The sequence below is a fragment of the Muntiacus reevesi genome, chromosome 13, assembly GCF_963930625.1.
Source record: "Muntiacus reevesi chromosome 13, mMunRee1.1, whole genome shotgun sequence".
NCBI lineage: Eukaryota > Metazoa > Chordata > Mammalia > Artiodactyla > Cervidae > Muntiacus > Muntiacus reevesi.
Genome location: NC_089261.1, coordinates 10,897,255 through 10,913,423, shown reverse-complemented (window position 1 = coordinate 10,913,423; position 16,169 = coordinate 10,897,255). Strand labels below are relative to the sequence as shown.

Genomic DNA, 16,169 nt, shown 5'->3' with positions numbered 1-16,169 from the left:
GGTCTAATTTAATTATTTGTCCCTTGCAATGATACTGTAGGACAGTATGTATAAAATAGACATTCAGCCTAAATGATGAATTTTCTTTTGAAAATAGTCCCATTCTTGCCTGCGGAAAGGTGCTGAGCGCTAATGACCAACACTTCATTCAGCTTTCAGCAATTATTCATTGAGTGACCTATATATCAAGTACAGTACCAGGCAGATAGAGATATGAAAGTGATTAAGACACGTCACTCTACCTTCAGCAATTCACGATGTGATGGCATTTTCCCTCTAAATGACCAGATTTGGGTTTCAGTGTCAGCTATACCATCTATGAGAGGGTGACCTTTGACAGATGACGTGCCTCTTTGAGTCAGTTTCTTCATCTGTAAAATGGGGAGGTAATAATACCTTCAATTACAGAGCTGTTGTGAGGGTGAGGAGGTAATTGTGAAAAATGCATGGCACAGTCTGGAAGGTAGAACACAGCATATGTTACACGTCATATGCCAGTTTGACAAGCAGGGGGGAAAGAAAGTCTCAGAGAACACTAAACTGATGGCAGCTACTAACAATAAATCATTGTCTTCAGGCCAATCCCAGATGCATTGTATCTTCAGCATTTTGTGCAGTGTCTGGCCCAGAGTGAGTATTGAATAAATATTCTTTGAATGGAGGAATGAAATGAAGGAGGAGTTGGGACCAAAGAAATCCACATGCACTCCTTTGCTGCCTACCACACACCCAGTAGTGTGTATTCTCTTAGTCTCCAGTATATTCTGTAAAACTGCTCAGTCACGGCTTTTCATAGTCCACGTGGTCCTTTCTCATCTTTGCTTTTCCAGTTCAGTTCTCTTCTGTGCCCTTCTCCACTCTCTCTGGTGAATTTCATTGCCAGTGTAGTAATAAACTTTTGTAGAGAAACTTGGCTGAGTGACTTAGTGGTTAACAGCTCAGGCATTATCAAGGAGACTTACATGCTTCCTAAGTTGCCTCAGTCGTGTCCGATTCTTTGTGACCCTATGGACTGTAGCCTGCCAGGCTCCTCTCATTGGCATGGGTTGCTATGCCCTGCTCCAGGGGATCATCCCGACCCAGGGATCAAACTCGTGTCTCTTATGTCTCCTGCCTTGGCAAGCGGGTTCTTTACCACTAGCACCACCAGGGAAACCCACCAAAGAGACTCATCTGGTCAAATCCTGACTCTGCCATTTGTGTGATCTCAGGCAAGTGACTTGACTTACCTGAATTTTTAGCTCCTCACCCATAAACTGGAGGCAATTGTATAGATCTCACAGAACTGGTTTGAACACTTAGGGAGATGAGACATGGAAAACGCTTAGCACAGTAATATATAGTAAGTGCTCAAGAGGTTGAAACTATTATTGTTAATTATATTTTAAGACTACAATGTAAAAAATCAGCTTGTACAAATTCCTTCTCATCTTCCTTCTCTCAGAAACCTCTCACAACCTCCTTCTCTCAGAATTCCCTCTCACCATCCCTCCCTCGGGTTTCTCAGGTGGCACTAGTGGTAAAGAACCTGCCTGTCAGTGCAGGAGACAGAAGAGACTTGGGTTCTATCCCTGGGTCGGGAAGATCCCTTGGAGGAGGGCATGGCAACCCACTCTAGTATTCTTGCCTGGAGAATCCCATGGACACATGAGCCTGATGGAGGGTCTCGAAGAGTCAGACACAACTGAAGTGACTGAGCACACGTGCATTCTCCCTCCCTCAGAATTCCTCTCACCCACCTTCTCTCAGAATTCCCTCTCACCCACCTTCTCTCAGAATTCCCTCTCACCCAGCTTTTCTCAGGAATCCCTCACATCCTCTCTCACTCAGATTTCTCTCTCACTGTACTTCTCTCAGAATTTCCTCACTCAGAATTCCCACTCAGTTTCCTTCTCTGAGAATTCCCTCTCACCCGACCTCAGTCAGAATTCCCTCACTCAAATTTCCTCATAGCTTCCTTCTCTCATAATTCCCTCTCGGCCTCCTTCTCCCAGAATTTCCTTATATTCTCCCTTCCTCAGAATTTCCTCACTCTGTCACTCTCCTCTCAGAATTCCTTCTCACCTTCCTTCTCTCAGCATTCCCTCTGACTCTCCTGCTCTCAGAATTCCCTCTCACTTTCCATCTCTCAGATTTTCCTCTGACTTCCATTCTCTGACTTTCCTCTGACTTCAGAATTCCCTCACTCAAACTTTCTCACACCTGTCTTCTCTCAGAATCCCCTCTCACCCTCCTTTGCTCAGAATCCCCTTACTCAGAAATCCCTCACTCTCCTCCCAGAATTCCTTCTCACCTTGCTTCTCTCAGAATTCCCTCTCACCTTCCTTGTCTCAAAATTGTCTCATACCCTCCATCTCTCAGAATTCCCTCACAGCCTCCCTCACTCAGAATTCGTCTTGCTCTTCCAGAATTCTCTTTCCCGTGTGAGCATGTGCACGTGTGTGTGCACACACACACACACATCAACTTGTAGACTGTGGTGAAGGCTTTGTAGAGTTTAGAAAGGAATTATAGAAACAAACAAACAAACAAACGATTGAACACAGTTGGAAGTAAAAGACAGAAAAACAAGGAGGGCAGGTCTGACTCAAGCTGAAGAGCCCACCACCTCAGGCAGGGCAGGGTGTCCTGTTGGATGGTCTGGCTTCAGATCCCTTCTTTGCTCTTTACCAGATGCATCTCTCTTGGTAGGTGAATGACCTTTCTTCCTGAAGCTCAGCTTAGAAAAATAGCATTTGCTAATAGTGTCTAAATCTTATAGGGCTGCCCAGAGAATTTAGAGACACACAGTTCTGGCACAGAGTAGATCATCCTTGGTTATTAATCATTATTCAGGTCTCATAGTACTCACTTCCCAGAAATGTCCCTCTAATTCAGCTTCCAGGTCTGGAATGAATGATACTCCCAAAGAACCAGGAAGAAATTTTGTCATGTTCAGTAGGCAGAGAATAAAACAATCTCCAAGCGGGAGGCCTTTCATTAGGTGCTTTATTGGAGGACATGGTAAGGTCAAAGCCATGGGGCCCAAAGGGAATGCTAATTTCCTGGGAAGATACTCAGATCTAGCAGTACTTCTTGTCCAGGTTCTTGTGCTCCTTGTTGTATGGCACCTTTGAGAAGCAGATGGCGGCATTGCGGTCACAGTTGCAGATGAAGTCCTCACAGGCATTGTTTTCGCCTGGAATAAAGCGAGAACAGAGAACTGAGTCAAGGCGGTTGATGCTTTGTAGGATCCAGGGGCGGGAAGGATGAAATGAAACGGTCTGCTGGCAATTCCACCGGTGCAAATTTAGGGTCGACAGATAAAGCAAAAAGAAATACTGAAATTTCAGATCTACAATGCATTATTTGGGACACAGACTTAAAAAAAATAATTTCTTGTCTATCTGATAATCGAATTTAACTGGGCAGCTTATTTTATCTGGTGATACTAAGGTATGATAACTGCTTTGGGGACATTCTCTGTTTTCACACTTCTAAATGAACTCACTGCTTTAAAAACCCATACAACCACAGAGCGCTGATAACATAGATAAGCAACTGCAAATTGTATGGGGAATACTAAAACACATACGCAAGGCAGCAAAATATTTTACGTTTCAACTTAGTGAAGTTTTGTAAACCAATTTCTCTACTTTAAAGCACATATTCTTAAGATTACAGAATCCTTACAATAGAGTATTATACAGATGTTCAAAATAATTGTGTCTATATGGGGAAACATTTCCAAGATATTAACAGTAAAAAGTGCATAGTATATGCTGAAAAAATCTCAAGTGCAATATATCTAACCAGTTTTCTTGGGTGTTAGGATTATAGGTGCCTTCTGCTTTCTATGACATACATTTCTGGAGAATTTGAAATTATATTATTTTGACCTCATTTACATTTGTAACCAAAAGAAGCAATATGGATAACATTTAAAATGCATTTCAGCTTTATTATCCATAATTTAATTATGTATATCTGCTTACCTTCAATAATCTTATTAAGGTTTTATTTCTCTAGTCCTTTCTTTTAAAAATCATGAATGTCTTCCTCAACCCCTCATTAAGCATAAATTAGGGCTTAATTAGATTATAAAGTGTGCATAATGAGATAATTATTTATCGAGTTACTGTTTTTTTCTTTTAATTTTGTTTTATTGAAGTTTAGTTGATTTACGGTGTTGTGCTAGTTTCAGGTGTCCAGCAAAATTGATTCAGGTGTACATTTACATTTTCCTTTTCAGGTGACTTTCCGTTATAGATCATTACAAGCTATTGAATATGTGCTATACAGGTCCTTGTTATGTATCTATTTTATACATAGTAGTGTGTGTCTAGCAAGTTGTTGTTTATAATTTGAATCAGTGCCTTCTGCTGCAGGCTTCTTGTAGGGGAAGAAGAAATTTTCATTAAAAATAAATTATTTGCAAACATGTATGTGTGGTGTGTGTGTGTGTGTGTGTGTGTGTGTGTATTTCCCTGGGGAGAGTGTCTATAGCTTTCAGCAGATTCATAAAGGAGTCCAGAATCCACAGAAAGAAATTCTTACTGATCAAGTTTCAGGGCAGAAATATGATTTCCCGTATCTGGCTTTCTGAAGTAGAGCACAACTGAAATCTGTGTTACCAGGGGACTGTGTGAGCAAATGAAGCTATTTTATGCAGCTTTGAAAGAAGTAATAAGGAAGACTGAGACCATGGAAACATGGTCGAAGTGTGGTGATAAGTGAGAAAAACACAGAACGCAAGATTGTACCTAGACTGTGCATTCATCAAACATTTACATCGAGAGCACCTATGATTCCAGGCTCTGATCTAGACTCGGGACACAGCCATGAAGAGAACAGACAACCTCTGATCTTGTGAATCCTTTCTATTGGAGAGACAGAAAGTGAAAGAATAACATTAATGTGTTGGCTGTTAGGAAATTCTGTGGAGAAAATAAAGCAGAGAGAAAAGAGAAAATGCTGGAGAGATGGAGGGAACATGTATATGATTTAAAGGAACAGGTTGAAGGAATTCCCTGGTGGTCCAGCGGACTCTGTGCTTCCCCTGCAGGGGTTGGATCCCTGGTTAAAAGGAATACAGAGGTATGAAACTGTTTATTTCTTAGGGTGATGGGATGCCAGGTCAGTCTTTTCTTGGCACTTTGGGAGTTGGACTGGTGATTCCAGTGTTGTTAGTACAATTTTCAAAAATTGGGATGTATCTGTGATTGCAAAATTAAGGGGAATGAAAATCTAGAATGCTGGTCTCACAAGACAGTTCCCTACACCTCTCTGAATTGTCTTGCTCTTCAGAACTGTCTTCATGGAGGGACATGTTTCATCATGAACACTGCATAACTTAGTGGTTATGCAGTCTTTAAAATCAGAAGCAAAAAAAAAAAAAAAAAAAAATCAGAAGCAACCGAGTTCAAATGCTGGCCCTACCACTCATAGGTTGTGTGATTTGGAGCAAGTGACTATTTTGGGGCCTCAGCTTCCTAACCTGTAAAATGGGTTTAATAAAACCTATCACACATGCACACCTTGCCTAGTACCTGGCATGCAATGAAAGCCTGATACGTGGGAGTTCTAAGCTCTTTTTATGAAATAAACAAAGCAGTATGGCCTGGCAGTTAAAAGCAGAGGTTTTGGAGTGATATAGACCTATGTTCAAAAACCAAACACCGCCATTCATGGGGCTGTGTGCCCTTGGACAGTTGGTCCAGCTTTTTGAGCCTCAGTTTCCTCATCTGTAAAATGGGGATAATAGCAGTACTTATTCCATAGGGTTGTTTTAAGGATTAAAGGAGATACTGCCTGGCACCAAGAAAATGATCAGTCAGTGGTGGCTATCATTAATACTATTTCCCTCCATGCCCGCTAACAAGAGCCAACAAGAGGGTAAACCTACTGCTGCAGGTGACCTCATTGTTAGAACATGAGTACGAGTAGCTGTTGGTGTAGGGATTGTCCACAAGGACTCTGCAGTTGTCCAGTTTCTTGGCTTGTTTGTAGCAGTTGTCGTGTGTCTGGCAGCACCTGGAGAAGGGGAGGAACAGAGCTGAGGCAGGAGCATGGTAGGGCAGCACGTCAGCCTGAACTTGCTCCCTCAGAACAGGTGGGGCTGTTTTAGATGACCTGCCCTGAGAGGTACTGGTCCTGTGGCTTGAAACAGTAAGTCTTTTTCTCATGTTTATTGAAGATGATTTTAAAGTGGTTGCAGGAATACAGCACAAGCCTATACAGCACAAGAGACAGTGATGGTTTCACCCCGGCTGGAAGGTTGACTCCTGGAAGTGATGTTTCGTGGTGCAAAGTCCTGCCACTAGAGGGCGGCATTTGCACACACGCGCGCGCACACACACACACACACACACACACACACACACACACACACACACACACACACACACACACACACACACACCCCACCCCTCACACACACCCCACCCCCCCACCCCTCACACACCCCACCCCTCTCACACCCCACCCACCCACCCCACACACACACACACACACACACACACACACACACACACACACACCCCTCCCCCGCCAACCTTCAGCTTTTTGCTCCCCTGAATTAAGAGGTGAACATGTGTTACTTTAGCAAATAGGCAAATCTTTTTTTGTGCCTCGTGAGACCTTTGTCTTCTGCCCTCCCCCCATCTCAGGGATACTTTCCCAGCAGAGCAACTCACCTGTCCAGATCATCCACAGGGGTCCCTGATCCGCCCAGGCCACAGTAGCAGCCGTAGTTGTTGAAATCCAGCAGTGGTTCACTGCTGGGGATCTTGCACTTAATCACGCCGTTGAACTGCCATAGCGCCCTCGAGTTGAGGCCGGCCTGGCCAGCGCCCACTGCAGGAGGACACAGCCAGAGTTCAAATACGTCCTGCTTGGCTGCCGGCGCCCCAGGGACCTTACTACCTGCTTGCTCTCTCAGGCCCCCATGCTGTCCCCCTGACCCCCCATCAGCTGCCTCCTCTGAAAAAAGCTGGATACAGGAACCTGGTAAAGTGAGCAGGCATTTTCTAAACAACTCACAAAACGTGAAACTCACCATTTTAAACAAAGCATACAATGCAGTGGTTTTTAGTATATTCACAGAATTGCGCAACCATCAGTAATAATTCCAGAACATTTTCATCACCCCAAAAGGATGCCCTCTGCCCATCAACAATCACTCCCCTTTCCCCCCTCCCTCTGGCAACCACTAATTTGTTTTCTGTTTCTATGGATTTGCCTATTCTGAACACTTTGTGTAAATGGAATCATACAATATGTGGCCTTTTGTGACTGGCTTCTTTCACTTCACATATGATTTGAGCTTCATCCCTGTTATCACAGGTATCAGTGTTTCAGTCCTTTTTATGGCTGATTAATATTCCACTGTATGGACAGGTCACTCTTTTAGTTGTTCATCATCTGATGGACATTTGGGTTGTTTCTACTTGTCGACTCTTATGGATGGTGCTGCTCTGAACCTTTGTGTACTAGTGTTTGTGTGACTATATGATAATTTAAAACTATTTCCATTATTTATTCAGTAAGTATTTATTGAGCACCTATTATATGCTAGTCACTGCCCTGGAGACACATCAGTGAACAAATAAAAAATCTGTAACCTCATTGATCTAGTGCAGGAAAAACAGTCAGCAATAAAGGTAATAAATAAGGGAATCGGATGTTGTGTTAGAAGACGGCAAAATTGGAGCACAGTAAGGGAATCTAAATGGGGGGTTGGGTTGCGGGATGACGAGGTTGAGGGGGGCCAGGAGTGTGAAGAATGGTGAGGAGGCCCACGTGGCCTCCATTCTCAACAGGACAACTTTGCTTCTTTTTTAAAATTATTTGGCTGTGCTAGGTCTAAGTTGCGGCCAATCTTTGTTGTAGCATGCAGGATTTTAAGCTGCAGCATGTGGGATCTAGTTTCCTGACCAGAGATCGAACCCAGGCCCCTGTATGGGGAGCACAGAGTCTTAGCCAGTGGACCACCAGTGTAAGTTCCTAGGACTTCTTTACTTCAGGTGTAGAGCCCGACCTGTGGGATTTGGTTCCATAAAGATGGTGCTAAGTGATTTCGGCCCCCGGTGTCGTCTCTGTGCCCCACGCCTGGCCCTTCCTGTCCTTGATATGCTGTGGACACTGGAGTCGCTCCAAGTACTTAGGCTCCAGGGCTCGGGAAAGGTGGCAGCTGCTCACTTTCTCCCAAGAGCAGCCTCCACGGTGGCAGCCGACAGCGGTTACATCCAGGAGCAGAGCCCGGAGGAGTGGTGGAGCTGTCTCAGACAGGAGTGGCCTCACTGCCTTGGCCCCTCTCCAGACCCCTCTCCTGCTTCCCTCCTCTTTCCTTCTCTCTGATCCCGCCAGTTCTGCTCTTTGCAGAGGCCAGACCTGCATGCAGGTACTGCTGGAGTGCATGAGCGCACAGCAAGCGTGGCCGACTCCCCAGCCTCAACCCTGAGCCTGATACCTTAGAGACTCTGATACTGTCAATGTTGAATGAATGAATAATGGCTGAATGAGGTGTGATTTGAATTCAAGTTAATTCTGATTCTATTAATCTGTTCATTAAATGGTGCAAACAGCACTATCACTGATCTCAAGGAGTGCGTGCTTAGGTGTGGGTGTGAGATAAAAAATGAAATGAATCAACAAGAGACGTGCTGCAGGCCAAGACAGGCACTGAGAAGGCCTTGTATCAAGGCCATGGCTCAGTGGTGAAGAATCCGCCTGCCATGTAGGAGATGCAGGTTCCATCCCTGGGATATAAAGATCCCCTGGAGAAGGAAATAGCAGTCCACTCCAGGGAGAGGGAGAAGGGGTGCTCTTAGCTTGGATGGACAAGGACAAGCCTTTCTGAGATGGGTCATCTGAGTTCAGACCTAAAGGTGGAGAAGATGCAAGATGTGGGGGAATTTGTGCGTGTGTGTGTGTGTTAAGTCACTTCAGTCATGTCCAGCTCTTTGTGGCCCTGTGGACTGTAGCCCGACAGGCTCCTCTATCCATGGGGATTCTCCAGGCAAGAATACTGGGTTGCCATGCCCTCCTCCAGGGGATCTTCCCAACCCAGGAATAGAACCCTCATCTCTTGTGTCTCCTGCATTGGCTGCTGGGTTCTTTACCACTAGTGCCACCTGGAAAGCTCATCGAGGGGGATTTGAGGGAACCCCAATATGGGAGCTCTTAAGCCCCACGGTGAGCCCTGAAAAAGACCCTAGGTCTGGCCATCCCTGTGACCTCTGGCGCCCATTGCAGAGGAGAGAGATCCCAGGGCAGGAAGGGGTGGGGCTGAGGGCACTTGCCTACCTGTGAGCAGAGCAGCCAACACCAGGAGTCTCATGCTGTTGTCAGGTTGGTGAGCAAAAGCTGATGTCACTATGGGCTCCCTCCTTATAGCTGCCCTGCTGCCCTGAGATAAGACTATCACATCTTGTTTGCTTTGCTCCCTGCTGACTCTGAGTTGGCCTTGAGTCTGTTGCAGAAATAATCCTGAGCAACAAGCAAGCCCTGCCAGCCGGGGGTCCTTGGAAGTAGTTGTGTGTATTTGTCATCCGCCCTTTTGAATGAAAGGGATTATTTGTGGAGTTGCACACCTTGGAATTTTGACCCTCATACCCACCCCTTTTGTGTGTGTGTGCGTGCGTGCATGTGTTTCTTTTTCTCTTCTTTTTCTTTTACCCACCCCTTTTTACTCAGTCCAGCTTCAACATTGTGTGTGTGTGTGTGTGTGTACGGGTGGCTGTCAACCCCGTTGAACAACTAGGAGAAGGGAGATGGGAAGGAAGTGACTATTGCCTCCAGCTCCTCTCATGAGCCTGAGTCTGGGCTGTGGGTCTCATTGAAAGGTTCCCATCAATCATGCACTTTGCTGTTGAGGAAACAGGCTCAGAGAAGTGAAACGACTTGCCCCAGATGACACAGCTAGCAAACGCAAAGCAAGGGCTCCAACTTCGGTACATCTGATTCTAAGGCACACCTTGAATTTTTTTTTCCCGCTCCAGCAATACCACTGCCTCTCCCAGTCCCCTACCGTGGATTTGTAAGAAAACCCTGGACTTGGGAATTACAAAGGCTTGGATCTGACTTGTAGAATAAAAAGAATTTTACAACTGTCATATCAAAGGTCTATATAACATTTTTTAGGTGAAATTCACTTCGTAAGACCTGACTTATTATTATTTTGGACTTCCTAGGTGGTGCTAGTAGTAAAGAATCTGGCTGCAATGCAGGAGATGCAGGAGACATGGGTTTGATCCCTGGGTTGGGAAGATCTCCTGGAGGAGGAAATTGCATCCCATTCCAGTATTCTAGCTTGGAGAAGCCCATGGACTGAGGAGCCTGGTGGCTCCGACTGGTGGTCACACCCACGTCCTCTTCATTGGCAGTGCAGAGTCTTTACCACTGGGCCACCAGGGAAGCCCCCTGGACCTGGGCATTTTGAGGAATACTAGTCAGGTGTATCATAAGATGCCCCTCTCTTGGAATTTGTCCCATGTTTTTCTCTTGGTAAGATGGGGTTGGCTATGGGTTTGGGGGAGGAAGATCACGGAGGTGAAGTGTCGTTTTCATCCCATGGCCATGCTGGGTTTGATCATCTCTTGTCTTGGAATGCATCTTGGGCACTTTCCAGATGAGAACTTCTATATGAGGTTCAGCCTTGGGTGAAGCTGGGAATGGCAATGCCAAGACTTGAACCCACACCTGCCTCTTCCCACTGAGACAACTCCATTTGCCCTTGGCAGGGTTATGTTAGATTATGTCACATGAATCAGAGCAGAATCGATAATTCTGACTCTTGTGACCTCTGCTCACGCATGCATCCCAGGATTCCAGCAATGTACTTTTCCCTTGAGCACATACTGGGGGCAAAAAAGAAGAAATCTGTCTAGAAGAGTTTCCCGGTTTCATTCCAAGTCCAAGAGCCCCAGAAAAATGTCCTTCAGCTAATGTGATGACACTGAAACAGCATTTAGTAAGCAGATGGGGAAACTGAGACCCAGAAAGGGAAATTGATTTATTTGCCTGGACCTGACTCTGCCCCTATTTGATCCAGGGTTTTCACCACCCATCTCTTCCTACTTGCCTGTAGATATTCTACATCAGTCCATTAGCCAGTGTGCATACCAGGTTAGCCATTGGCTACAGTAACCACTAGCCACAAGTAGCTATTTAAGTTCATTACTATGAAATAATATTGAAAATTGGCTTTTCAGTCCCACCAGCCACATTGCAAGTGTTTGATAGCTACACATGGCCAGGCGCTATGGTTTGGAACAGCATGAACTTAGAATGTTTCCATCGTCACAGAAAGTTCTATTGCATAGTGCTCCCAGGGTGTCACAGCACCTGTCCCGGGGCCGGCCCAGAGGTGAGAGCTCCTGGAAGAAGAACAGGTTAACTCAGGCCCCAACTTCAGTCTGGCAAGTGGTTCTGCCCCTTCAGAATGAGTGAAGGCTGCCCAGGAAAAGGGGACTCGTGGCCAAGAAAATGCTAAGTCCCTCTTGTGTAGGGTTCTTTGGGACTGAGAACAGAGCAGAAAATAGGTGCTGCTCCTGTTTGGGGGTGATCTGAAGAAGGAGTAGCTGATGCTATAAAAATCCCCTAAGGCTAGTAGTATTAACTACCATTTACCGACCACTAACTAGTCCAAGTTGCATGCTAAGAAACTGGCACAGCCTTCTGAGGCAGGTCCAAGGACGAACTCCACTTTACAGAGGTGATGGAGGCTCAGAGAGGTTAAGTGACTGCCCCAATGTCACGCAGCAGGATGTGAGTTGGATCTGGCACTGATGATAACGCAATGTCACCTCACATCAGGGAATTGTAGTAGCAGGTGGGAGTGTCAAAGGCCCATGGAGGCCAGAAGGAGGTTCAGTCCTGCCTGCTTCTCTCCCAGCGACCCCAGCCAGCTGGAAGTCTTCCACAAGGGCAGGCTGGACAAACTCCCACGTGCAATTTGTGCTGGGGCTTAGGCAAAGCAGCTGGTGGGAGAGGGGTCAGACTGCTACTGGACCCCTCTCCCCCTGGAAAGAGACGAGCTAAATGTGACAATCCAGACCTCTGCAGGGGACAGGGAGGTGGCAGAGGGATGGACCTGGCAGGTCACTGATAGCCCCCCAGGCCCCTAGGATCTGCACCGTGACCTGCTGTTGCCCTTGCACAGGTGTGTACAGTACAGCCTCTCCCAGCCTGGGAAAAACACACTCTCCAGTGGAAAGAATGGCTAAGTATAGCTTCTTGACTCCTTCAGGTGATGACATACCCACACTCCAGCAAGGTCACACCTGGCCAGCCCCTGGAGGACATGGCTCCTGCTTCTAGGAAATGCTTAAGTGCACCTACCATTTACTGAGTGCTTCTGTCTGTTCAGCCCTGGGCGAAGAGTGTTATGTTGTTTTTCATCCTAACAACCAGCTTCTGACATAGTTATTTTTTTCGTCATCTCGTTTTCATAGATGACTAAACAGGTTCAGAGAACTTAAGTTCTGGCTCAAAGTCAACACAGCTGGAAAGTGAAGGAAATAGGATTTGAACCTGCATGTTCTTGCCTCTTAATCCGGCACTGAGCCCAGAATGTGGGCTGTTGGGAAGTCCCCAGAAAGCCTTAGGTAACACTGGACTGGGTTTAACTTGGCTGGGGTCACCTTAAGGGGCTGTTTCCCATTCCCCTCTCTCATCACTCTGTCTCTGTTTCCAGTACATCTGGGCGCAGCTGAAAATATTTCTCAAACTGAGCACAACCACCGAGGAAGCTGACCTTCAGAAACCCAGGAACTCTCCCCATACTCACTCTCTTTCCCATCCAGTCCCTTGCAAGTCCAGCTCTCAAACCACACCAACCTCCAACACCTGGTACCTGCCCCAGCATCCCTTGCCCCGATGGTTGCAGCAGCCTCCTCAGCGACCCTGTGCTCCCCTCCACAATGGCGTCCCTCAAATCTCTTCCCTATTGTGTGGGCTGATGACATGCTCAAATGCAAACTCAATTACATCACATCATCAGTCTCTCACCCCACTGCCTAAAACCCTTCACTCCTTCCCATGGCTCTTATATAAGAACCAAAATCAGTCTAGAGGCCGTTTCCTCTGCCCCTACCTACCTCTCAGCCCAGAGTGGGGTGGAATACCCTCTTCTCCAGCCACAGGGAGCCTTCTCTCGGCCCCCTGATGGAAGTCCTTATGCTTTCTCCCATTTCAAGGCTTTTGCAACTGCTGGTCTCTCCTCCTGGTATGCTCCTCCCCTGTGAGCCTTGACTAGTTAATTCTTACCCTTCTTGCAGATTTTAGCAGAACTCGACCCCCCTACACACCCAACTGAAATCGCTGCCTTCAGATGACTAATGGTTCTGACTTTTTTCCCCCTCAAGGACTGAAGGGTTCTTGGGACACAGAATTTCCTGTTTTCGAGCCAGAAAAGTCCCTGGCAAAGCAGGACAGATTGGTCACCCTCCCAGTTCTTAACAGTGACGCGCGCACAGTCGGTCCTAAGGGAATATTTGTTGAATGAGTGTGGGAGTCCGTGGGGACCACCCAGGAGGGGGCAGTCACTGCTGAGCCCAATCACCTGGAGGAAACTTGGGATTCACAGCAGCTACTACTCACTAAACACTAACTTTGTGCCTTGCCTGGTGTTGAATCCTCTGTCTGCCCTCCTTGTTTAATTAACAACCACCCTAGTTACTGCTGCCATTCTCTTTTTAATTTTGTTGAGGTGAAATTCCTCTACACATTAGAAAACAACCATTTCAAAGTGACCAATCCAGTGGCTTTTATGCCACAATGTCATGCCAACACCACCTTTAATGAAAAAGTATTTTCATCACCCCACAGGAAATCCCTTAACCATTGAGTTTATTCCCCTTTGCCCCTCTCCCTCCAGCCCCAACCAATCTGTATTCTATCTCTTATGGATTTACCTCTTCTGGCTATTTCACATAAACAGAATCTTATCATGTGACCTTTTATATCATTCCCATTAATAGATGAGAAAATTGAGGCTCAGAGAGGTTGAGGACTCTCAGCTAGGAAAGGGAGGAGCCAGGTGGTGGAACCACTACATCTAATTTTTAGAGATTACCCATGCCCACCTGAGCTGGTTTTCCTCCTTCACCCTCTTAGGATTCTGAGTTTAAGGTCAAATCCTGAAAGATGATGCTGTGAAAGTGCTGCATTCAATATGCCAGCAAATTTGGAAAACTCAGCAGTGGCCACAGGACTGGAAAAGGTCAGTTTTCATTCCAATCCCTAAGAAAGGCAATCCCAAAGAATGCTCAAACCACTGCACAATTGCACTTATCTCACATGCTAGTAAGGTAATGCTCAAAATTCTCCAAGCCAGGCTTTAGCAATACGTGAACCGAGAACTTCCAGATGTTCAAGCTGGTTTTAGAAAAGGCAGAGGAACCAGAGATCAAATTGCCAATATCTGCTGGATCATCGAAAAAGCTAGAGTTCCAGAAAAACATCTATTTCTCTTTATTGACTATGCCAAAGCCTTCGACTGTGTAGATCACAATAAACTGGGGAAAATTCTGAAGGAGATGGGAATACCAGACCACCTGACCTGCCTCTTGAGAAACCCGTATGCAGGTCAGGAAGCCACAGTTAGAACTGGACATGGAACAACAGACTGGTTCCAAATAGGAAAAGGAGTATGTCAAGGCTGTATATTGTCACCCTGCTTATTTAACATATGCAGAGTACATCATGAGAAATTCTGGGCTGGAGGAAGCACAAGCTGGAATCAAGATTGCCGGGAGAAATATAAATAACCTCAGATATGCAGATGACACCACCCTTATGGCAGAAAGTGAAGAGGAACTAAAAAGCCTCTTGATGAAAGTGAAAGAGGAGAGTGAAAAAGTTGGCTTAAAGTTTAACATTCAGAAAACTAAGATCATGGCATCTGGTCCCATCACCTCATGGGAAATAGATGGGGAGACAGTGGAAACAGTGTCAGACTTTATTTTTGGGGGCTCCAGAATCACTGCAGATGGTGACTGCAGCCATGAAATTAGAAGACACTTACTCCTTGGAAGGAAAGTTATGACCAACCTAGATAACATATTAAAAAGCAGAGACATTACTTTGCCAACAAAGGTCTGTCTGGTCAAGGCTATGGTTTTTCCAGTGGTCATGTATGGATGTGAGAGTTGGACTGTGAAGAAAGCTGAGCACCGAAAAACTGATGCTTTTGAACTGTGGTGTTGGAGAAGACTCTTGAGAGTCCCTTGGACTGCAAGGAGATCCAACCAGTCCATCCTGAAGGAGATAATTCCATTGGAAGGACTGATGCTAAAGCTGAAACTCCAATACTTTGGCCACCTCATGCGAAGAGTTGACTCGTTGGAAAAGACCCTGATGCTGGGAGGGATTGGGGGCAGGAGAAGGGGATGACAGAGGATGAGATGGCTGGATGGCATCACCAACTCGATGGGCATGAGTTTGAGTAAACTCCGGGAGTTTGTGATGGACAGGGAGGCCTGGCGTGCTGCGATTCATGGGGTCGCAGTCGGACACGACTGAGCGACTGAACTGAACTGAGCGTAAGGGTGGTGATAGTGGTAAAAAATCTGCTTGCCGATGCAGGAGACTTAAGAGATCCCTTGGAGTAGGAAATGGCAACCTGATCCAGTGTTCTTGCCTGGAAAATTCTTTGGACAGAGGAACCTGGCAGGTTATAGTCCACGGGGCTGCAAAGAGCCAGACAAGTGCTGAGACATGTGCTCAGACACCACTGAGCACATGAGAATAAGGGGTTCAATGCCAAGCTTTTGTTCCAAAAAAGTGGCAAAAAATACATAACAAAATTTACCGTTTTTTACAGCCCCTTCCCAATTTATCAGTTTTCAGTGTACAATTCAGTGGCATTAATTATATTCACAATGCTATGCACAACCCATTTCTTAAATGTTTTCATTATCCCAAACAGAAACTCTGTAATCATCAGGCAATAACTAACTCCCTAACCTCCCACTCCCTCCTCCCCAGCCTCTAACCTACTTGCTGTCTCTATGAATTTGCTGATTCTATTAATAGGTACCTCAAATGTGTAGAATCATACATTTGTCCTTTTGTGTCTGACTTCTTTCATTTAGCGGAATTCTTCAAGGTTCATCCGTGTTGTAGCACATAGCGGAACTTCAGTCCTTTTTGTGGCTGAATAATACTCCACTGTATGAGAAGGCCTT

At 45.9% G+C, this 16,169-nt stretch overlaps 1 protein-coding gene across 1 annotated transcript; it reads right to left on the bottom strand.

Annotated features, from left to right (window-relative positions):
- Nucleotides 1-3,013: 3,013 nt before the first annotated feature.
- On the bottom strand, nt 3,014-9,319 carry PLA2G1B (phospholipase A2 group IB). Its single transcript, XM_065903728.1, has 4 exons — nt 9,286-9,319; nt 6,675-6,834; nt 5,885-6,012; nt 3,014-3,178 (listed from the first exon to the last, which is right to left on the bottom strand). Exons 1-4 carry the CDS (start codon nt 9,317-9,319, stop codon nt 3,063-3,065), a joined length of 438 nt encoding a protein of 145 aa, XP_065759800.1. The 3' UTR covers nt 3,014-3,062.
- Nucleotides 9,320-16,169: the final 6,850 nt, after the last annotated feature.

What these genes read in the sequence shown, in the direction of transcription:
- PLA2G1B (XM_065903728.1), bottom strand. Translation starts at nt 9,319, where the DNA reads ATGAGACTCCTGGTGTTGGCTGCTCTGCTCACAG. An exon ending in GTTGGCTGCTCTGCTCACAG is followed by an intron (nt 6,835 to 9,285) that starts GTAGGCAAGTGC and finishes GTCCTCCTGCAG; the next exon opens with TGGGCGCTGGCCAGGCCGGC. An exon ending in CAATGAGGTCACCTGCAGCA is followed by an intron (nt 3,179 to 5,884) that starts GTAGGTTTACCC and finishes GCTTTATTCCAG; the next exon opens with GCGAAAACAATGCCTGTGAG.